The sequence below is a fragment of the Cricetulus griseus genome, chromosome 7 (assembly GCF_003668045.3).
Source record: "Cricetulus griseus strain 17A/GY chromosome 7, alternate assembly CriGri-PICRH-1.0, whole genome shotgun sequence".
Taxonomy (NCBI): Eukaryota; Metazoa; Chordata; class Mammalia; order Rodentia; family Cricetidae; genus Cricetulus; species Cricetulus griseus.
The window spans coordinates 117,412,655-117,436,765 of NC_048600.1; the positions used below are offsets into that span (position 1 = coordinate 117,412,655).

General features: G+C 37.7%; 1 protein-coding gene across 9 annotated transcripts in view; it reads right to left on the minus strand.

Annotated features, from left to right (window-relative positions):
- The window catches only part of LOC113830688 (KAT8 regulatory NSL complex subunit 1), a 128,593-nt gene that overhangs the window by 44,800 nt on the left and 59,682 nt on the right, over positions 1–24,111 (minus strand). For all 9 annotated transcript variants that reach the window (XM_035447223.1, XM_035447220.1, XM_035447219.1 and 6 more), the window contains one exon: positions 2,163–2,304. In XM_035447223.1, the coding sequence (XP_035303114.1) occupies positions 2,163–2,304 (142 nt within the window). The remainder of the gene's footprint in view (positions 1–2,162; positions 2,305–24,111) is intronic.

Genomic DNA, 24,111 nt, shown 5'->3' on the forward strand with positions numbered 1-24,111 from the left:
AGATCCAACTCTGGTCATCATATTTCGTAGCAAGCACCTTAATCCACTGAATTATCTCATCAGCCTTACAAACATTTTAAACCTCAAGATCCAGACTGGAGATATGGCTCAGTGGTTAAAAGCAGTTATTGTTTTGCAGATGACCCACGTGGCATTCCCAACACAAGCACTTGTAATTCCAGTTTCAAGAGATATGAAGCCTTTTTCAGAAACCAGGCATGCATGTGATCCACATACCAGCAGGCAAAACACTCACACATATAATAAATAAATGAATAAATAGTATTTTAAATCAAGATGTTATTTCACAACTGCTGTTAACTCCCTAGGTCTAACTGAAGCATTTTCGTAAAAATTAACAATATCAGGTTTTTTTTGTTTTGTTTTTAGAGACAGGGTTTTTCTGTGTAGCTTTGGAGCCTATCCTGTCACTGGCTCTGGAGACCAGGCTGGCCTCGAACTCACAGAGATCGGCCAGCATCTGCCTCCCAAGTGCTGGGATTAAAGGTATGCGCCACCAACACGCAGCTTGGATCAGTTTTATAATGGAGAATATAAAGCAAAATACATGTACATGCTTTGAATGTATATAAAATAAATAAATATGAAATGAGTATGTTATACTAACCCCAGGACTCTCATTCTCAAATATAGAAATTCACACTATTAGCTGTCAAAGCCTCCAAATAATTTCCTCAGGATAGGTAGTTTCTTAGTTTTGACCACACTTTACAAACTATACAATGCATTAATAATTTTCTCTTGTGACTACCACTTAAGGAAGCTAAAATATTTACTACCCCTGGAATATGTTTTAGTTTCGCTTCAATTAATATTTTAAAAGAAGTTATTCAGAGACCAAATTGTTATAAACAAACACGTTAAGCCAAGTTTCTGATGAACTTTTGGAGAGCAGAGACTTAAAGCCCACACTTAAAAATAAATAAAATAAAAGGTCTAGCAGTATAGTGGGGAAGTTTATAATCCTAGAGGTACCAAAAATGGCAGAGAGAGGCAGATCCCCTGGGTTCTGGTCTGCCAGATTAGACTTCTTGCTTAGCAAGCTCCAGAACAATCACAAATGACTCATGTCATATCTGAGGAACTCACCTAAAGTGTTGCTCAAGCATCCATGCGTGTGTGGATGTGTGTACACATGAACACAAACTTTAAGACTTTTAGAAGTAGTAAAGATGAAACACAGCACTTTTTTGAGAAAGGGTTTCTCTATGTAACCACTCTAGTTGTCCTGGACTCGATCTGGAGACCAGGCTGGCCTCAAACACGAAGAGATCTTCCTGCCGCTTCCTCCCGGTAGTGGGATTAAAGGCCTGCGCCACCACTGCCCAGCTCCCACACTATTTTTTAAAGATTTTTATCAGTATGCATATGTGTTTATGTGTGTATTCTTAGAGGCCAAAGGGCATCTTCTTGGAGTTAGAATGACAGGTAGCTGTAATGTCCAACATGAATATTAGGAATGAATTCAGATCCTCAGGAAGAGGAGGAAACACTATTAACCACTGAGCCATCTCTTCAGTCTGCATCTTAAGCTTTAAAATGTTTGCATGGGACTGATGAGCTAAATTAGTAAGTTAAAGTGCTTGCAACCAAGTTTGACCTGAGTTAGGTCTCTAGAGCACTCAACCACAAACTATATAAAAGATGCGTTTCAAGAATGTAAGCACCATGAAAATAAATTTTTGCTCACTGTTATCTTACCAGAAACCACTGCTGGTACATAGTAAGCACCCACTATTTGTTGAAGGGTTTGCTTCCTGTGCATAATTTCACTCAAGTCAAATTCAAAACTAATAGAAGACTTTTATTCTAAAATGACTTTTCAAGAAAAACTGCTCAACATCACCGTCAAGGTAATTACCAGTCCTCTACAAATAGAAAACAAGAAAATAATATTCCCATTTGTTTTATGTCTAAGTTTCTGATAATCCCATTTTTCCTAACCACATGTTAACTGAGCATGATAGTCTAGATTTTAATGGGCTACTCTAGTACCACCAGGCTCTTAAACTGTTATACCAATCAGTTAAACCATTTATCGTGACATAGTTAAAGTTATTAAAAGAATGAGAAGGAGTGGGAGAAAAGGGGAAATGGCAGTTTTTAACATGGTCAGAAAACACTATCTATGTATTCCTTACCTTATTAGCACGTATCTGTTTATAAATATCTGTTTGCTGGCGAATTCGATATTCCAAGTCGGAAACATGGGCCTGAAGCCAGTTCCAGCGGCTGACAATAGCTGCTCGATCTGCAGCCCATCTCCACTCAGATCTGCGTTTCCTAAAAGGAAATAAACTGAGTGAAATCCAAGAGCAGCACAAGCAACTATACCAAATGGAACAATGTGGGTAAGTTATTACATAGACTAACTATGATGCAAAGACAAAAAGACAAAACACAAAATCCACAGGAATCTTAGGGGTAAAGCTCCTCATTAAACTTCCTTCGAAAGATACCTAAGTAGAGGTGCTTCGTGTACCATGCTATTGTGGCATAGTTTTTCTGAAATTGCTTTAGATTCTCAAGAAATAAAAGACATTTTCTTCATTAAAGTAGTATTTTAACAGTACTTTTTCCATCCATCCATCCATCCATCCATCCATCCATCCATCCATCCATCCATCCATCCATCCTTGTTTGTTTTGAAGTAGGGTCTTACTATGTACCCCTGTCTTGGAATTCACTGTGTAGAGCAGGCTGGCCTTGAACTTACAGAGCACCTGCCTCTGTCGCCCTAGTGCTGGGATTCAAAGTGTATGCTACCAGGCCCAGTTTTAACAAAACTTTTTTTTTTTGATCCAAGAAGCATTAAGAATTATTACAACTACAGAAATTCAAGCTTTCTGGATAAAGATGAACGTTTAAACTTCACAGCAGAGAAAACTTCACTTTCTTAGCAAGTATAGTAGTAACATTAACAAAAGCTAACACTATAGAATTTTTACAGATAAAGTCAGAAAGCCATAAATTCATAAATTATAGAATACACCCTTTAGTACTGTGATTCTCATATACAGTAAAGAGTATTTTGTTTTAATCTCAAATTGAAAAAGTGATTTGTCTGCATTTTTGTTATTGCTGCTACTGCTGTTTAAAGGTAGGGTTTCATGGATCTCAAGTTGGTCTTCAACTTGCTATACATCTAAGGATGACCTTGAATTCCTCATCATCCAGACTCTATCTCCCTGATGTGAAGTTATAGGTATGTGCTATATGTTTTTTTTTTGGGGGGTGTTAATTTAAATTTCTTTATTTTCTGTGTACGGGTGTTTTTTCTGCATGCATGTCTACTCATACTCTGCATGCCTGGTACTCATGAAGGCCATCAGAGTGAGTTAGATCCTCTGGAGCTGGAGTTACAGATAGTTGTGAGCCTCCCATTTGAGTGCTGGGAACCAAACCCAACTCCTCTGAAGAGTAGCCAGTGTTCTTAACCACGGTGCCACCTCTTTAACCCCTCTAACATAGTTTTAATCAGAAGCAAAAGTGGTAATAATTATGGCAGTATGAAGATAAACAGAAGACCAAAAGAAAACCAAGCAGACTACTAAAATTTATAACTGGATAGATAAATAAATCGTCAGCTGTTTACACGGACAAAATTAAAAATCATTTACGTTATAACTTGCTGCAATGACTGGCATCTCAAGCTGCTTCACCCCTACAGCCAATCTTAAAATAAAAATAAATATCTGAGACTTAAAGCAGGGATGAGTTTTCAAGTAAGACACAGAAACAATCAAAATCTCAGCATACAACAAAAATCTAGTGAACAAAGTTAAAGAACAAACACTTGTTAGAGAATTCTGAATCAAACCTATTAAAGATTATTATCATGCTGAGCACACCTGTAACCCCCAAGGATTACAACAAGACTGAGGGCAGTCAAGGTTGCAGAATGAGGCCCTATCTCTAAAACAGAAGAAGTGTTTTTAGAAGCACTAAAGATCAGAACATAACAGAAGTTCCAAGATAAAATTTAAGACAAGTTTTATATAAGTATTAATTCACTAAGGAAAACTGGAAAAAGTACCATAAAAGCAGGAGTTAGTGAGGTAAAGAAAAATAGAACCCATTTTATATTGCTGGTAAATGTAAAAAATGGCAAACCACTTTTAAAAAGCACATTGGCTAGGTTTAAAAAAATAAGTACATGCCCAATCAAAGAAATTATGCTTCTGAGAATACAGTTTTATGTGTGCAGAAGGAAACAGGTGCAATACATGATCTAATTCTGCTAATGAAGGCAAATAAAATTATACATTATTCTTTAAAATATTTACCTATAGTAGTAAAAATAAAATTAACCAGAGCACTATGTATCAATGTGACTAAACCTCAAGACAATGCTAAGTAGAAAATTCACATAAAAACAAAAATTAAGTGTAAATGTTATTGTAGGTACACACAAGTATTAGAGAAATTCCATATACTACTGCTTAGAAATTACAGTATAAACCAATGCCTAATTTCAACAACACAGAGTAGGAAAAAATGGGGGGGGGGAGACGACACAAAAGGATTGTTCCTACTACAGGTCATGAAAATATATAAATACACTACGCTTGAAGCTGACATTTGACAGATTCAGCGTCACTGCTAGTCACAGTTGGTGGACGAAGAATCCAGGCAGTCTCTTAAAATGATCCTGAACTCAACTCATAAACCTCTAACTCTTCTCAAGAATCTGTTCCAGAACATTAACCACTTTAAACTGCCCAAGAAAGATGAAACTTAATTGCTATCTCTGAGTTTAGGCATTCTAACAACAACAACAACAACAACAACAACAATTTTTCTTGCATATTGTCAAGTGAGCTAGAGGGAAAAAAGCAAAACACTTCAAGAATTTTTTTTTAAAGATACTGAAAGAATAGTACATTTCAATATAGCCAGCTAACCCAGTTCTGGTTTATAAACAATTTTAATAGGTTTCTTTGTAATTCTAGAACTTCTGTATTAACAGTCCTCACAGATTTAGTAGAGTATTACTGTAACTGAGGATACTGTACCAAAACCAAAATATAATATTTGAGGAAAAATGTCATAAAATCAAACTATAATCAGAGTACCTATTCTCTCTTTGCAAATATAAGATTCAGCTTAATGTGTCCAAATAAAGAAAGGATTAGTTTTTGTTTTTAGTTCTTATTCTGAGGTTCCTTTGGTATGTGTTAAAATCATCTCGAAAGGTATAGTCAGTAGAAACATTTTGTAAGAAACACTAAGCAAATTAATCTCTCTTAATGTGAGGAGCAGGGTTGTTCTGTTTTTGTAAAAATTATATAGTGGATTCTGAAGGTATCAATGACATGATCTTTTCTACTGTACAACAGAAGAAAATGACTCAACTCAAAATCAAAAGAGCTGAATGAAGAGCATCATGAATTTGAAGATAACCTAGGTTACCTAATAAATAGCAAGACATCCTCTAACAGATACTTTTTCCCCCTCTGTGACAATGTGCTGCCCTGGCTGTCTTGAAACATGCTATATAGATCAGGTTTGCCTCTAACTCGATAAAGGTGAGGACCTATATACACATAGCAGCAAGACCATTTTAAAACAGAAAGTGCTAAGTGTTTTGATTTCTGTTAAGACTGGAAAGTGAGAATTTGCTGCATTATCCCTTTTACTCATTAGTAGGCCATAAATCCAAACATGATTATTGTATACAAACTATGTATGGTCTTTCATACACCTCATCTACAATGCTTGCAAGTACTGCCCAAACCAGCAGAGCAATCAATACAAGCTAACAGATACTTTATCCAAGATGAAATACAACAAAAGTTACTGATCTAAAAGTAACAACAAAACCTGGATTCTGAACTACATCAAAAATACCTGACTCTTAGTGCTGCCTCTAACCAAGTCATCTAGTTTTACTCAACATGGAAAATGTAGTAAGCCTAATAAGGAACAGGGCTGGATGAGAGCTGGAGAGTTGGGTCTGGTTAAGAGTGAGTACTTGTTCAATTTCCTGCACCCACATGGAGGGCTCAATTCCTCCCCCCAGGCACCAGGCTCACATGTGGTGCACAGAGGTACAAGCAGGAAAAATATTCATACACATAAAATACTAAAAAACTAAATATAGTAACAAAGATCTGGGCTAGTGGATTTTGTTTCTCTTCCTTGAGCTAGGAAAAAAAAAAAATGCTGGCGTTGGTGGCACATACCTTTAATCCCAGCACTCAGGAGGCAGAGGCAGGCAGATCTCTTGTGATTCGAGGCCAGCCTGGTCTACAGAGCGAGTTTGAGGGCAGGCTCCAAAGCCACAGAGAAACCCTGTCTCAAAAAACAAAAACAAAAACAAAAACAAAAGAACAATTACATCTCATTAAAGCAACAATAACTATACCAGAAGGACTTTAGGGTGGTATTTCTGTTTTATGACCCATTTATAATCCTGTGTCCAGTTCTTCCCTTATAATCCACTAAAGAAAGGCTCTGTAAAGCAATCTGAAGGGCTGGAAAGTGGCTCAAGAGGTTAAGAGCACTGGCTGTTTCTTCCAGAGGTCCACACATGGCAACTCATAAACATCTGTAATATGGGACCAATGCCCTCTTCTGGCATGCAGGACTACAAGCAAGCAGAACACTGTATACATAATAAATAAACAAACAAATGCTTCAGTCTTAAAAAAGAAATCCTAAGTAAAATGACTTTATAACAAATTACAGATAAGAGAGCCAGGCTGCTCAACCAGTAACTGGCAGTTAAGTTATTTCAAAGGGTCATATACTATTTCCAAGAGTGCAAGGAAGAAAGCCTGAAATAAAAAACAGCAAAAACTAAATAAAACTGAGGCTGGCTCAGAACACGAAGAGAATAGCTGCCAGTATCCTAGTAAAAGAGTGACTAAGAGATAAAAGAGGAAATCTCAAAGTTACTAAAATTCAAAAGCAGTGTGGAATAAAGAGCAAGAATATAAAAATATTCAAGCAATATTTCCACTTTTTTACTTTTTATAATCCTAGACCTATAAATTGACCTTTGGAAATAACAGCAATATCTGCCTCACAGTTGAGTTATTCATAAAATGATGAAATCCTACTATCAAGGCAGTGTGTATATTAGATGAGAACATGTAATCACTATAACCTTGGTTTCAATTCCTTATCATCTAAGGTACAAAAGAGAAAAAGGTTTAAGAATAAGATGAAAGCTCCCCATGGAAGGCCTCACCCTCCCTGGGGAGCAGAAATGTTGTCTGAGGGGCATGGGAAAAGGGGAGGGAGAGGGAACTGAGACTGACATATAAAACAAGCTTGTTTCTAATTTAAATAAAAAAAAAGAATAAGATGAAAGGAATTTCTAAGAGACAAATTGAAGAAACAGATTTATTTATTTGTTTGTTTATTTATTTGGTTCTTCAAGACAGTGTTTCCCTATAGCTTTGGAGGCTGTCCTGGAACTCTCTCGGTAGACCAGGCTGGCCTTGAACTCAGGAGATACTCCTGCCTCTGCCTCCCTAGTGCTGGGATTAAAGGCGTGTGTCACCACCACCGACTTCGACTTCAGATTTATCTTTTTATTTTCTTTTTTTAAATGTATGTTGGTGTTTTGCCTGTTCTGTAAAGGGTGCCAGATTCCTTAGAACTGGGGTTATAAGACAGTCATGAGCTGCCATGTGGGTGCTTCGAAATGAACCCAGGTTCTCTGGAAGAGCAGCCAGTGTTCTTAACCAGGGAACCATCTCTTCAAGTCCAAAACAAATGTTTTTAGTTACCTACAAGTCTGACCTTTTGTTGCTTTTTTTTTCGAGACAGGGCTTCTTTGTATAGGCCTGACTGCTCTGGAACTCACTCTGTAGACCAAGCTGGCTTGATACTCAAAGAGGTCAACCAGCCTCTGCCTCCCAAGTGCTGGGAATTAAAGGCATGTGCCACCACTTCCTGGCATCCAGTCTGAATTTTCTTAAGCCTTGGGCTTTATAATCATTTAAAAGACCCACCCTAGATGGCAAAACTTAGCTTCATATTTATAGGCTGAGGAACAAGACACGGGTCAAGAGAAAAGAACCATTACCCTCAAGTTTAAAATAAATCCAAGACAGAGAAAAGAAAGACCTTTACAAATTTTCTCCTAGATTACTCTTTTCCCTTTCTATTAGGCTTGTAGCAATAGGAAAACTGTTTCATAGGTGTTTTTACATTGCTGACACACCTTTCAACATTTTGTTTTTACCAGATTACCTTTGATGTTAAAAATGAGAGGTGTATGTGTTGGTAATTATTCAGCCAAGAAGTTAATATATTGTCTTTGTTTGTTTTGTTTTTTTGTTTTTCGGGACAGGGTTTCTCTGTGGCTTTGGAAGCTGTTCTGGAACTGGCGCTTGTAGACCAGGATGGTCTCGAACTCACAGAGATCTGCCTGTCTCTGCTTTCTGAATGCTGGGATTAAAGGTGTATGACACCACCACCTGGCCATTAATACACTTTCAATTCTCTCATCCCTTACATTTCAATTAGCAAATATTTAAACAACTATTATTTGGGAGCAGTGATTTTAGGTGATAAGACTATAAGAACCATATTTTGTTCAGTTTAAATTTCTAGAGTACAGATGCTCAGATTTTTTGAGGAGTAGAAGACAGATGATATGAAATGTTAGAAGTAATTATGACAACAGTTTAGATTTGAGACTCCTTTGTTATTTATGATCCAAAGTGTAAACTGGAACCTAAATGGGGTAATAGGGTGGAGGGCACTATCTTTCAAGGGAAATGAATGCTATGGTCAAGGGGTCTAGAGTTGGGGCAACGGGGACTTAATATTCAAATAGACACTGGACACCTAAGCAGGATTAGACCACAGAGAGATGTATCATGCATGCTTAAACTTAAGTATTCTCTTCATTTTGGCCTCTGTGCACATGTGCAAAAAAACACCATTTTTGCTTGTTAAATTGAAAAAGTTAAAAAAAAAATTTGCCATCTGCTAAGTTTCAGAGAAATGCTGCTATAAGCAGCAATTTCTTCTGAATAACGTAACATTTATCAAAAGAAATCTTAAGGAAGTTTTATTCCATGACCAAACATGTTCCTACATCAAAAACCAAGAGCTGGGTGGTGGTGGCGCAGCCTTTAGTCCCAGCACTCGGGAGGCAGAGGCAGGTGGATCTCTGTGAGACCAGCCTGGTGTACAAGAGCTAGTTCCAGGACAGCCTCCAAAGCCACAGAGAAACCCTGTCTTGAAAAAAATCAAACATCTAACCAGAAGGTAACTTGTTCTTGCCTCCATGATGTATATATACGGTATGTGTGCCTGGTGCCCAGAGAAGCCAGAAGAGGATGTCAAATCCCTTGGAACTGAAGTTACAGACAGTTGTGAGCCATCACATGGGTGCTAGAAACTGAACCCAGATGGTCTGTCTGTAAAAGCGACCAGTGCTCCTAACTGCAGAACCATTGTCTCCAGGCCTACACTCACATTTTAAACAACTACAGAAAAGATCTCAAAGTTAAGATTCCCATTTACATAGCTCTTGTTATTTGCTTATACCTGAGTGTTCTTTGACCTCTACAAATGTCAATTTTTTTCTCAATGACTGTTAAGTATTTCAGAAGTTTTTTTTTTTGGGGGGGGGGGAGAGAAGGTGCTTAAACTATGTATCTAAAGTTGTACTCAAACTTGTGACAATTATCCTGCCTCAGTTTCCCAAGTACTTTGATTACAGGTGTAAATGAGACGGCACTCACAACTAGAAATTATTAAGAAGACAAGATATTCCAATCATTGTATCTGCAAAGCTCTTAGTGACTATGATAAAACAGGAGCAGATTCCTCCAGTTTGAAAACCATTATTTTTATGTCTTATCCACTGAAGTAATTAATATGAATAAGAAACCCTAAATAAGGTCTAACTATAAGCCTACCAAGTCATTCAAGAACTCCAAGGCAAGGTTGAATAATGTCGATTTGTTTCCTAAGTGATGACTCATTTTAGCCAGAAAAGGGTTGACTACAGGACTCCTTAACAATACCACCCAATTTAATTAATGGAGGATGAGAGTAAGGCTAGAAAAGCAGATAGATTAAGCAATCTAGTCCAATACCCATTAAGTGGAAAACCACTGCTCTAAACTAAATACAGAAATATTTCTAGATTAAGTTTCTTGCTTATTTTAAGAATTCTACAGGCTCTCAGGATTTATGTACCCATTTCCAAGGTTGAATTACCCTTTCTACACTTCACATAGACCAGTGGGTATCAACCTTTGTAATGTTGCGATCCTTTAATACAGTTTAACACAGTTAATATGTTTTGGTGAACTCCCAAACCTTTAAACTATTTCATTGCTACTTCATAACTATAATTGTGCTACTATTATGAATTGTAATGAAAATACATGATACGCAGGATATCTGATATGTGATCCCTAAAGTGGTCACAACCCACAAATTAAGAACTGCTGACATAGACAATAAGGGTTGTACAACTGCTGCAAAACATCCTATGGGCTTTATTATTTTATATCAACAAATGTCTATCACCAGCCTAAATATTTCTGACTTTTCTTTTTCTTCTTGAGACACGGTTTCTCTCTATAACAGCCCTAGCTGTCCTGAAACTCACTTTTAAGATGAAGTTGACCTCAAACTCACAGAGATTCACCAGCCTCTCCATTTGGAGCTCTGGGATTAAAGGCATGTGCTACAAGAACAACAACTATACTTAGAACAGTGACACATATTTGAAAACCTGGGCTGCAGCTGTTGATAATTTTAGAGATCATACATAAATGTTTGAAATCGAAGAATTCAGATGCTTGTTACATAGGATCCTAGTGTTTTCTACTTTGGCCAAAAGCATCATAATTTTCTAAAGTACTTCTATTAAAACCACAGTTTCATACAACATAGAGTAGCAGTCTACCATGAAGGCTTTGATGATAGCTGCAGCTATGTTTAAGGTAACTATCTTAGACAGGTTTCTCACTGCTGTGACAAATACTGTTAAATGCAGATGCTCTTTGTCTTGCTCTTTCAAGTCTGAGTCCATGGTAGCTGGTTTCATTGTTTTGGGGCTTGGAACAAAGCAGTATGTCCCAGTACAACTTTGTGATAAAAAAAAAGAGCTGCTCACTTAATGTCAGTAAGGAAAGATCCAGGACAAGTTACTTCCCCCAAGGATATGCCCTCTATGTGGCTCTTCCTCCTAAAATTTCTACAACACCAACACAGTTGAGAACCCTTCAACACATGTGCCTGTGAGAGAATTACTTTTTCCTCTTCTTCCTCAATACTGGGTAGAGAATCTAGGACCTCACATCTTAAACATGTACTCTCTCTGTCTCAAAGTTTCCATTTATTGTTTTGAGAAAAGGTCTTGATAGAGTTACCTTGGCAGCCCTTGAATTTGCAATCTCCTGATAAACCTTCCTTAGTAACTGGGATGAGCCTGAACCAAGGAAGGGCAGCATGCATGTGAGATTTCATATTCAAACTCTAAAATGTGACACATTGTGTCTTTCTTCTATGTCTTTGGTTTTTGAGAAAGGATTTTGTTAACATGCCAAAGTTGGCCTCAATTTTCCTGCCCCTGTCTAGTGAGTTCTGGGCTCTATCATTATATGGCACTGATGATGACTAGTCTCATTAAAAATTAAAAACGTGAGAGAAGCAGCACTTTAAAGAAGAGCAGAGTTGAAGTAAAAAAAAAAACAACAAAAAACAAACATCTGGAATGAGTTCAGAAGGCATGATTATATACAACTCAGAACATGTTTCCTTATCCCTAATTTAAGTCTATTTCTTCCTCAGTAAAACAAGAATACTACCCTACTTCAAAGTGTTGTTACACTGACTTGGTATTTAATTCCTCTAGCACAAGGAAAAGCACATGCATAATACTGATACCATCAATGTGAACATTATCTCTAGATTTTCTATTTGTGTGCATGTATGTACGCACACACACATGATTATGGGTGACAGTGGAAGTCAGAAAGTGTCTGATCCTCTGGAGCTGCAGTCACAGGCAGTTTTGAAGTAACTGATAGGGGTGCTGGGAATCAAATCCCAGTCTTCTCCATAAGCAGCAAGAGTTCCTAACTGCTGGGCCACCTTTTCAGCCCTTATCTCTAGATTTTAGGGGAAATAACAGTTATTTTAGCTTTAATGTGTTATACTAACTTTATTACTTGCCTCTCACTATTAGTGGACCTGATACACAACAACAGTAGTATTTGTGTACTTCTCAAATACATGGAATTCTGCTTGGAAATACTATTGAGACCAAAGATTTCCTGGCCCCTACATATAACCATAAAATACTTGTAGTAAAAAGAACTTTAAAAAAATATGCATGGGGGGTTGGAGTGATGGTTCAGTGATTAAGCACTTGCTCTGGCAGAGGGCCTGGGTTCAGTTCTCGGCATCCACGTGGCAGTTAAAAAACCACCCATAGATCCAGTTCCAGGAGATCCACTGCCCTCCTCTGACTTTTAGAGGCACTAGGCATATAAGTGATGGGCAGACAAACATTCAAACACTCAAAAACCGTGCGTGCGCGCGCAGCAGCTGGAGAAATGGCTCAATAGTTAAGACTACTGGTTGTTCCTCCAAAGTACCTGAGTTCAATTCCCAGCACCACATGGTGACTCATAACCACTTGTAACTCCAGTTTTTGAAAAAAGGCCAAGAGCATATGAGTGATTGTCATAGACATGCAGGTACACATGTAGAACAGAAGAGGTTAAAATATTCCACTTAGGGATGGAGTTACAAGTGGCTGGAAGCTACCAGACACTGCTACTAGGAACCAACTTTGGAACCTCAGAGAGCAGGAGCTCCTGCTGAGCCACTTCTTAAGCCCAGCAAAAAGGACTTCTATCTATTTGAACATTTTGCCATTTTTACATAAACACAAAATTGAATATACTTATTTATAGCCTCATTTCCATTCAGCATGCCAAACATCACATTTACCAAGTAACAGATCTACTAACCACTATACCAACATACATTATCTCTAGAGTCTAAAGACCCTGAATTCACCACATTAAGTCCATGGCTTTCATAAAGCTGAGGCAGAAAGCTTAGCCTACACTATATAGCAAGATGCTGACTCCAAAAGAAAAATTTTTTAAAGATTTTACATATATGGACCCTGTGACAAGAGTTACAGACAGTCATGAGTTATCATGAGTACAATTTACATCACAGCTCAATGTTCATTTTAGATTTTGAAAAGCATATAATGACATGCATTACTTTGTAATATGTTATCCCCACCTCCAAAAAGAAAAAGCCAGAAAATGGTGTTCCAACAGCTCAGTATCTTTCCCATAGGAATATGAATATGCCCCTATGAACAATTCCCAGTCTTTCAATCTCAGTACAGAAAGACACCTTCCATCTATTTCCTGAGACCAGAAAGTCTTCTCTTCTTAATTGATATATCCAGACCATCATCAAATCATTCCTAGGATGCTGTCAAATTATAGCAAGCTAACTGTTATGTTAATTCACATAACCTCTCTCATCACCTTCCTAGCCCAAGCCATCATTTTCTCATTAGAATACTGCAACAGCCCCTAATCCTCATTCTCCCGCTTCTGTCTATGGCAGTGAAGCATTCCTTTCAAACCAACTCAGTTCAAGCAGTTTTCCATAACTTAGTGTGGTGGTTCTCAACCTATGGGTCTTGACCCACAGTCAACTAAAACATCAGAAAACACACACACACTACTCAGTTAGTTATGAAGTAGCAACAAAAATAAATTCACGTCACCACAACATGAAGAACTATATTAAAGGATCACAGCATTGTGAAGGTTAAGAAACACCGCCTTACAGTAAGACCTACAATCCCCAAAACAAACAGCAAACTGGTTTACATACAAACTGCCTCAGCCTCCCTTTCTCTCTGAATTTACCTTCTCTTTCACCTTCACCTACTTTAGAGCATTGCTCGCATGCCTGCTGACACTACATGCACCTGCTGCTTGTTTTGCCAAAAACACCTTCCCCTTGTCTCCATGGGTGACTGCTGATCTTTATACAACAGCACATCCATAGCTTGAACCATCCCACTTATCACTATACTGCCTATGGTTCTACCCTCTGTCCATCACTCTTTTCTGCTTTATTTTTCCCATAGTGTTTCTAATATTATGTGACTATTAACTTGTTACCTTGACCAAAACTCCCACAAGAAAATAGGGGCAGTATTTATATGCTATTTTCTGCAGCAAATAAATGTCTAGTCTTCAAAAATAATCACTCAGTAATTATGTGTTGAACTGATGAATAAATAATTAACAAATAATGATTCTTTAGGATTGACATAACTGAGAATTGGTGGGGAACTGAAGCCAGAATGTAAGGCTTTGCTTAGAGGCTTAAAATTCCTCTATTAGAAATGCTCATGGCCTGAAAAGCTGGGCTTCTATTTAAGGCTATACAGCAAACTAAGTATACAAATGTGTTTATCCTACTATCAATAATTATATAGGTAGATTTTATAAAAATACTTAAACAGGTATTCACACAATAAAATATGGTATATTCATGTGATGAGGGGTGTCCTTCTGTATACTGTGAATATATGTTTCTCTTATTCGTTGATGAATAAAGCTGTTTTGGCCAATGGACAGGCAGGATGTAGCCAGACAGGAAGTATAGGCTGGGCTACCAGGCTAGGAGGATTCTGGGAAGAGGAACAGGGAGGGTGAGTCGCAGGAGATATGCTGCTGAGGAAGAGGCCCAGGCATCACCAGTAAGCCAAGACCACGTAGACATACACAGATTAATAGAAATGGGCCAATAATTGAGAGAGCTAGCCAATAAGAAACCTGAGCCATCAGTCAAACACTTTATAATTAATATAAGCTTCTGTGTTTATTTGGGACTGACTGGCTGCAACACCAGGTGGGACAGAAAGTTCAGTCTACATGTTTATAACACAAGTGCTATAAAATTAGGTGGCTAAGAAATACTGTGTATGGAAGATCTGTATCAACCACAAATTATTTAGAAACAAATAATAAAACAATTAAAAAATTATCCTAATCTAGCAACTTGCCTTGTGAAAACAAAAGGGCTCCCACTAAAAACAAATATTCAGTCTAAATACACCTAATCTAAAGGGGCACCAAGTGTCAATACCTTGACTAGGGTGGGAGGGATGTGTGCCTCTCATCTCTGGTTACAAGATAACTTCATGTCCCAAGACTCTGGCTCCTAACAAAACAAATTATCATAGTTGAGAATTAAAGGTCAGCAGAAGGGTGGTCTCTGTTCCAAAGTACCCCTCTTTGTTTTGATTTACATAAGGACTTACTGTGCATTCCTGGTGGGCCTGGTATTTGTTATGCAGATCAGGCTGGACTCTGGGAACTCACAGATACTCCTGCCTCTGCCTCCAAGTGCTGGGACTAATGGTGTGCACTACCACAGTGAGCCTAACTCCAATTGTATGAATGCTCTAAATGATCTGAGAAAGACAGTTTAAGAGAAAAAGTGGGCCACTGAGATGGCTTCAGGAGACAAGTACTAGCTGGCAAGCCAGAAGATCTTAGTGTGAGCTCCAGAACCCCCCTGGTTAAATGGGAGAACACACTCCCACTAGCTGATCTGATATTTACAATTGCTCCAATGCAGTCACCTAACAACTTTTTTTTTTTTTAGTTGAGACCAAAACAATACACATCTCACACCCGCCCCCCAAAAGCACAAACCAAGCAACATATATGAACATAGAAGCACACAATCTGTAAACCTAGAATTTGGGAAGATCATGAGTTTGAGGTTAGCTTGAAACACAAAGCAAGAGGCCTGTCTGGAAAAAGTATAATAACAACAAAGTATCCAAGATGATAATTTCAACATTTCAGATCCATATGGTTGTCTTCAGTGACAAATTCTTGTTATCACTACTATCCATTTCAGTTCAGTTCTCAGACTTTAACACACCACAATGATAGCAAGAGAGGAACATACTTCACGTTGGTGTTTGTAATACTAAGAGAGGGCTACTACTTACTCAGCAAAGCCTCAAGAACCTAGCACTTGGCATACAGTATTTCCTATTCTTTCTAATGACCTAACAAAATAAGCATAACATTTCATGATACTATTATTAGAAATAGAATTACATCAACAAATACACACCTAGTCAGTGCAAGTAGGAACTCATGCTCAGGTTTAACTCAAAGTCTACTTACTAAAATATACTCAATATGTATTGGATACTGAATAATATCAAGGAGTATTATCATTAGACTATTGGAGCAAATAAAAGGAAGGAGGTTTAAATCTCAAACATAAAAACTAATATAATTTCTCAACTTCATGACTTTGTTCGAGTCTTCTACATCCTTACAAACTATTGAGTATTTAGTTGCTTTGATGGAATAGAAAAAATGTGAAGCTGTATCTAATATATATTCTAACAAAATGGATTATGATGCTAATAAAAGAGAACAGGGACACTACAGGAATTTCTGCTAAAATGTATTTTTAATTTATTATTGTGGGGAAGTGGGGTGATGAGTTTGAGAGTGTGGGCGCATGTGTAAAGGTCAGATGACAACTGTCAGGTTCTCTATGTCATGGGTTCCAGGGATCGAACTCAGGCCACCAATATTGTGCTGCAAATACTTTTACCAGAGTTAATGTTTAACTATCTTTAATCTGTCTACTTAGTTGGACCTATTCAGAGATCAGACAATGTGGTAGCATTATGGAAGCAGACAAATATATTTAACAAAGCATCTTCTACGGAATATCCCCATTTTCCCTGCAGGTAACTTCAAAAGGTCATATTCATATCTCACTAAGGACAGGTATCCAATCACAGCTCAGAGGTTTCTGAATAGAAACTTAATTACATTATCTAAAGAATTTTCCTTTTCCAAAAATGGAAATGAGCTCCATTGTTCAAAGTGAGAGGAAAACAGAAAAACACAAAGTAGCCTGGGGAAAAAAAAACAAAAAAACAAAAAATAAAACTATGTCCATTACCTTCAGCCGGGCGTTGGTGGCGCATGCCTTTAATTCCAGCACTAGGGAGGCAGAGGCAGGTGGATCTCTGTGAGTTAGAGGCCAGCCTGGTCTCCAGAATGAGTTCCAGAATAGGCTCCAAAGCTACACAGAGAAACCCTGTCTCCAAAAACCAAAAAAAAACAAACAAAAAACTATGTTCATTACCTTCAAAATGGCAACAAAGTCTTTAAAAGCTAAAGGCTAGTAACTGAACACATCATTCCGTTAATTCTCAACCATTCATACATACATACTTTAGACCAGAACACAGAAACTGATTCAGAGATAATGAAAACCCCCCATTTCCGAGTCTTAACATGGCCCACGAAGTTCCTATTTACAATGGTTCCTACCTGCATCAGGATCTTTAGGAAACACACTAAACTTTCTTCCTTATGTTTACTTTTACGGTCTGGCCACACTGACAGATCAAAGTAAAGTTCACTGAGGACTTCTCTCCAGACCCTTAATTTGTGTTCTCCTAAACTCACAGTAACTACAATTTTAATCAGTAAATTAAAGCACTTTGTGATGATTATGTTTCAAAGTACTGTTGTTAGGGTGATAAATAAGGCAACCCCAATAATAGATTCACATTCTAGACAATGAAAGAGATGAAAATGGCCCAAACAGTGTGTGCATATATTGAAAATAGTGTTTCCAATGAATGCTACAAAGGAAAACAAAATGGGTAATAGAAGAAAATGAGGTCTGTCCTTTAAAGCTGGATATCAAGATCTCCTCCCTCCCCAATTGAAAGTGGCAGAAACTTCAACAAGGCTAAAGAACTGAGTCAAGATAACAATAGATCTGGAGGAAAGCTTTTAAGCAAAGGAAACCCCTAAATGAACTGGGAGGGATACACTGAAGTGAACCGAGTGATCAGTTTGATGGAGCCCAGTGAGACAAGTGCTGAAAGATTAAGATATACAGCAAAAGGCAGAGCCTGAATCCTGTAAGTACGTTGTAGAGCCTAAATTTAGGTTCTGACAGGAAGGAAATTTGATTAGGAGTGTAACAGGTTATCATTTACATTTTGAGATCATGTGAATATTATTGGAGAACAAACTGTAGATGACCAAGAACATCAGGGACATGTAGAAGGCAGAGCCTGCCCAGACAAAAGATGAAAATAGTTAAAATATGGCGAGAAAAGCCAAACTATACAGTGCCATCTGAATTCAGAATGTAATTTAAAGGTAAGAGTTGACAACATTCAGCAGTGAAATAAAATACAAGATATGGGGAAAGCCACACACGATGACCCTGACATCTATCTCACTTACAGGAATGTCTCTGGACACCACAAATATAGAAGCCTTGGTTGATACAGATAAGTCCTTAAACACAGAAAATTGTGCAATGTGTCCTAGTTCAATGAATAAACAGCTCCCAATAGAACAAAAATGGTCTAATTATTTTGGTGAGAAAGTATGATTAAGGTTGTTGAGTGTGGAAATTAAGCACTTTTGGGGAAAGGAGAACATGATGTTAAACATCCACAAGTTTAAATGAAGGTAAATGTTCATTGGAGACACTTTTCATCCTAACCACCACACATTTCCCTGAACTCAAAATCCAATTTAAAGCACCATATACTTGAAAATGGAATCCATGTATGTAAAAACTGCTTATTTATGATGTGGAGAGAAGGCACCAAGGTTGAAAGCACTGGCTGCTCTGCTGAAGGTCCTGGATTTGATTGCCAGCACCTATAGTTAGATTGACAGTTAACAGCTGTCAGCAATTCTAGCTCCACACATGCTCAAGACTTTGAAAACATTACACATGTGGTACATAGACCTAAGAGCAAGGAAAATGTGCACATATACAAGTAAATTTTAAAAACTAATTTACAAAGAGAAATCACACAATTTAACCAACAGTGATTTGCTACAAGATTACAATATTCTCCACATCAAGCAGGATGTGTGCATACGTATACACATACCTTTTTTTGATGCAGTCTATGCCAGAATGTATATTCTTATGTTCATTTACACAAAAGCAGAGACCAACTTAATATGGCATTTCACAGGTGTCAATCACTTTGTTTGTTTTTCCCGACAGGGTTTCTCAGTGTATCCCTTGCTGTCCTTGAACTTAACCCTATAGATCAGGCTAGTCTCAAACTCAAAAATCCCCCTGCCTCTGCCTCCTAAGTGCTAGGGATAAAGGCACAGGTATGACACCATGCCTAGCTTTGTTTGAGACAGGGTTTTTTTGTTTTGTTGTTTTTTTTAGACAGGGTTTCTCTGTGGCTTTGGAGGCTGTCCTGGAACTAGCTCTTGTAGACCAGGCTGGTCTCTAACTCACAGAGATCCTCCTGCCTCTGCCTCCCGAATGCTGGGATTAAAGGTGTGCGCCACCACCGCCCGGCTGAGACAGGGTTTCTTTGTGTGGCTTTGGCTGTCCTGGAACTAGCTCTGTTAAACAGGCTGGTCTAGAACTCACAGATAGCCCTGCCTCTGCCTTGGAGTGCTGGGATTAAAGGTGTGCACCACCACTGCCCAAAAGCATTGTTTTTGTTTGTTTGTTTTTGAGACAAGGTCTCTGTCTTGCCAGTTAATCTAGTTTGGCTGGCTGGATTCTAGGGAGCAATCTGCCTTTGTCTCCCCACCACACGATAGGATTACAAGTGCAGACCAGCATACTAACCCCCGCCCTTTTTTTCCCAATGGATTTTAGAAATCAACACTATCTCTGCAACCTTGAACAGACCGACCTAGATTACCAAGCACAACTGGATCTATACAAGGTATTTGTGGAGGTCAGAGGACAACCTTGGATGTGTTTCTCAGGTCTCTTCCAGCTTTTCTTGGTCCATAACGTCACCCAGGAAGCTAAGTTAGCTAGCTAGTAAACTTCAGGGATTTCTATCTTCCATCCAGTCACTGCTGGGATTATAAATGGACTATACCTGGCTGTTTACATAGTTTTTGGGGATCCAGACTCATGTTTGCAAAGCAAGCACTTGATGAAGCTATCTCCCCAGCACTAAGTAAAATTTTTAAAACAAGTTGGGTGGGTGGGGGGGGGTAATGACATGGACAGGACAGGACACATCTTCCTGGAGTGATGGCTCTGTGGTTAGATTCTAGTTCCACAGGTTACAAAGCCCTCTTCTAGTCTCTTTGAGCATTAGACACATTTGTGATGAACAGACATTCATGCAGGCAAAGCACTCATACATAAAATAAAAAGTAAAATTTTAAACAAGAATGCTAAAAACCAATCTTAAGCCAGTTAATAACCAGAATTTAACTGGAAGAAATATCAAATGTTTGGTTTTTTTTTTTTTTTCTTAAATGCTTTTCAGTCATCCAATGTGCATATAAGAACTATCAACTTGGGGCTGGAGAGATGGCTCAGTGGATAAGAGCACCGACTGCTCTTCCAGAGGTCCTGAGTTCAATTCCCAGCAACCATGAGATCTGGTGCCCTCTTCTGGTGTGCAGATATATATGGAAGCAAAATGTTGTATACATAATAAATAAATAAATCTTTAAAAAAAGTCCACTTAAAAAAAAAAACTATCAACTTATGTCAATAAAATAGAGGATTTAGGTAAAAATCTTTTCACAAAACCAGTGGGCATTCTGAAGCATAAATAAAAGGACTTGGCAGCCAGGTATGATGGCAAATGTGGCTTACGATTGTCAAAATATTTGAACAGCTATGACAAAGATACAAAGAAACTAAAAATAGTTTTGGGCATGGTAACATAGCATTGTGCAGACCCAGACAGGAGGAGCAAGAATTTGAGGCCAGCTAGGACTATAGAATAAGAAAGATGCTATGAAACAAAACAATTTTAATAATAATAATGACATTAACACACCTACCCACACCTTTCCCCTGGCCTTGAATTTTTGAACTGTTATTATAGAGGAGAGCAATCAAAGAGTCAATCAAGATGCCTTGGTACTTTACTACTACTGCACAGCTAAATCTAACTTCAGCCAAGTAAATCTTTACATAGAAAATAATATTCCAGTTATTGTCCTTTCACCCTTTTTCATCCCTCATCAACAATTAACTTTTAAGATATGTAGACTTATACTATGTATAGCAGTACATGATTAGACTCCCAAGTTTAGTTACAAAATAAACATTTAAGAAATGTTATGACAGATACTAGGTTGGTCATTTTTCATTGTCAGCACTCCACTAAGTGCTGACATTAAAGGCGTGCCCAGCTAAAAGGAGACGAAATTTTAAGGAAATTGTCTGCCATTCAATCTCAGTGTTCTGTGTTGCCAAGAGCCCCATACATTCGTAGCTAATAGTTTATTATTTAGGGATCCACAGGGTGGTGGCTGTGCTTGCCTTTAATCCCAGCACTCAGGAGGCAGAGGCAGGGGGATCTCGAGTTCTAGGCCAGCAACAGAGTGAGTTCCAGGAACAGCCAGGACTATTTCACAGAAAAACCCTGTCGCTCCACAAAGTTGTCATGACCTCCACATGTATGAACACCACTCAAGGAAAAAAAATAAATAAAAAAAAATTTAAAAAATAAATAAAAAAATAAAAAATCCCTCATTAAGTAGATTCCCTCATTTCTTCCTGGCCTTTCATATTGCTCTGACCCCCAAAATTCTGCTGGACATTTTAAAGGCCGAGTCAGGCTAACCCGAAATTCAAAATCCTCTAGTCTATACAGAGGTACACTACCAATATATAATTGGCTTTTCCCTCCCAAGGGAGTTCTATTTTTATTTTTTGGCCTTCTTTGTACTCTACTCTCTAATTCCCCTCCCTGCTCCCAATACTCTCAAATACTCAAAACTAATCCTAAGCAATAAATATTTTTTTTTTCTTTTTGAAAGGAGAGTTTTTCAAGACAGGGTTTCTCTGTGTAGCCTTGGCTATCCTTGAACTTGCTTTGTAGACGAAACTGGCCTAGAATTCAAGAAATTGCCTGCCTCTGCCTCCCCAGTACTAGGATTAAAGGCATGTGCTACCTGACTTACATTTAACTTATATTATTTCATCTAGCATTTTCAGTGAAATCTTATAGCACAAATCATTATATATAGCTGGCACTAAATATTTACTGAAAAAAGTTGGCCAGCTCACCCCTCTAATTGATATAGAAAGTATTATCACTAATCTCCAAAGTGACTTAATCTGAATGTAGCTTTCACTTTCCGGCTTTAGAAAATTTTGACAAGAAACAACACATCCTTTGGTGCAAGATGCATAATCAGTTCCCATGTTTCTGCAGCTGCCCTCTAAAGAGAACAGTCAGTTATAAAAACTAGTTCAGGCTGTAGTTTATAACCAGTCCCATTTATATAAATCAGCAATGAACACAAATACTCAGCATGAGAATATTACTCCCATATACAAATGTGTAAATCAAGAGCACAACTGTTTATATAGATGTACATGTGGCAAAGGCTCAAGGTACCTTAAATCACTAAGTACAATACAAAGATGATATACTATTCCTCACCATTCTTTGATAGTCTTAACCGACATCAGATGATCATACACACATAGATAATAATCAACACAGACACGACCTACAATGCTAGAAGACAAAAAGCAATAGACATAAAAGATACTTGAATTTTAGCTCTAATTAGGAATTCTGTGATAAAAATTCAAACTTTAATTTCATTCAACTGACTGAATTAAGAATCAATTCTGTTAGGCAGTAATGGTAAACACTTGATCGCAGCACTCAGGAGGCAGAGGCAAGCAGATCTCTGTGAATTCAAGGCCAACACACTGAGTTCCAGGATAGTCAGGGCTACACAGGGAAATCCTGTCTCAAAAACAAAAAGAATCAAAAAAGATTAACAACAGTAGCACAAAATCACTAACGAGTATTATAACTGTAATTACAGTAAGTTGGGTTCTCAATGAGAAACCAATGCCATTTCGTTAAAAAGGAAAGCAATGAAATGTTAAAATTGCAAGTATTGTTTTAAACTGTATTCTCAAAGCACAAAATAGAGATAATGAAGGACAAACAATGGCTATACAGCAATAAAAGTCAACACCAGCCTTAATAATGTCAAGTCATCACACAATTAGAAAAATCCTGCTTTTACCTCTTGGTTCCTGCATCCACACATTCAGCAGATATCCAGAAAAGGCTCTGGGGGGTCTTTCTTGAGTTTACTAGCATTTTTTATTAATAAGCTATCTCTATTTCATGCCTAACTTAAAAGGCATTACATTTTCTCCAACTCTTTTCCTGGTAACTGCTGCAATTTTCACCTCACCTCACTGGTTTTATCTTAAACTCTAATATAAATGTCCTTGAAGTTATTTTTTTTAATGGCAAAACTGAATAAAATCAAACTAAAATGTCCAGGGAAAAAGAAATCATGAATGTGCTGAACATAAACACCGTCATTACTATCTAAGTAATGAAGCATAACTACTAACGTACAAGAAACGTAACTTCCTACTTACATTCCATTAGGTATTATCTAGACATGATTTTTTATTTGAATTATAGGAGAAGATATACATACTAAACATAGACAAACTTTATGCCACTTATAAAAAGACAGGCTTGAACATCCTGAGATTTTGGGTGTGTAGGGGGGTGGTGTCCTGGACCCAATTGTCTATAAACACCAAGTGACAACTGGACTGCTCTTATTCATAAGGCTTTGGTCACATATTTGGAACCAAGTTTCAAATGCATTCACAAACAAAGAAATGTTTAAATGCTTAATATGTTTTACATACCACACTAAATAAAATACTTGGTCTCATTAAAAGTCCCTTATTCTCTCAAGTCAAAGTTACTCATTTTATAGTTTACAATAATTTTCTCCTCACTGTTCACCAATTACATCACTCACATTCCTACAGGTACACACCCCAAACACGCAATGAACTGCTTACTGTTTACTAATGAATGTAAGAGAACTATAGAGAAATCCTGGGTTTGAAGCAATACAAATAGGATTCTAGCTCTTGATTTCCTAAGTCACTTATTGTATCTAGTATATATTTTTCCCACCTATAAAAACATGTATGCTTCGTGTATATAAAAAAAGTATGCAGGGGTGAGTGTTGGGTTGGGAGAGTCTTTTTTTTTTTCCTTTGAAATAAAGCGGTGAT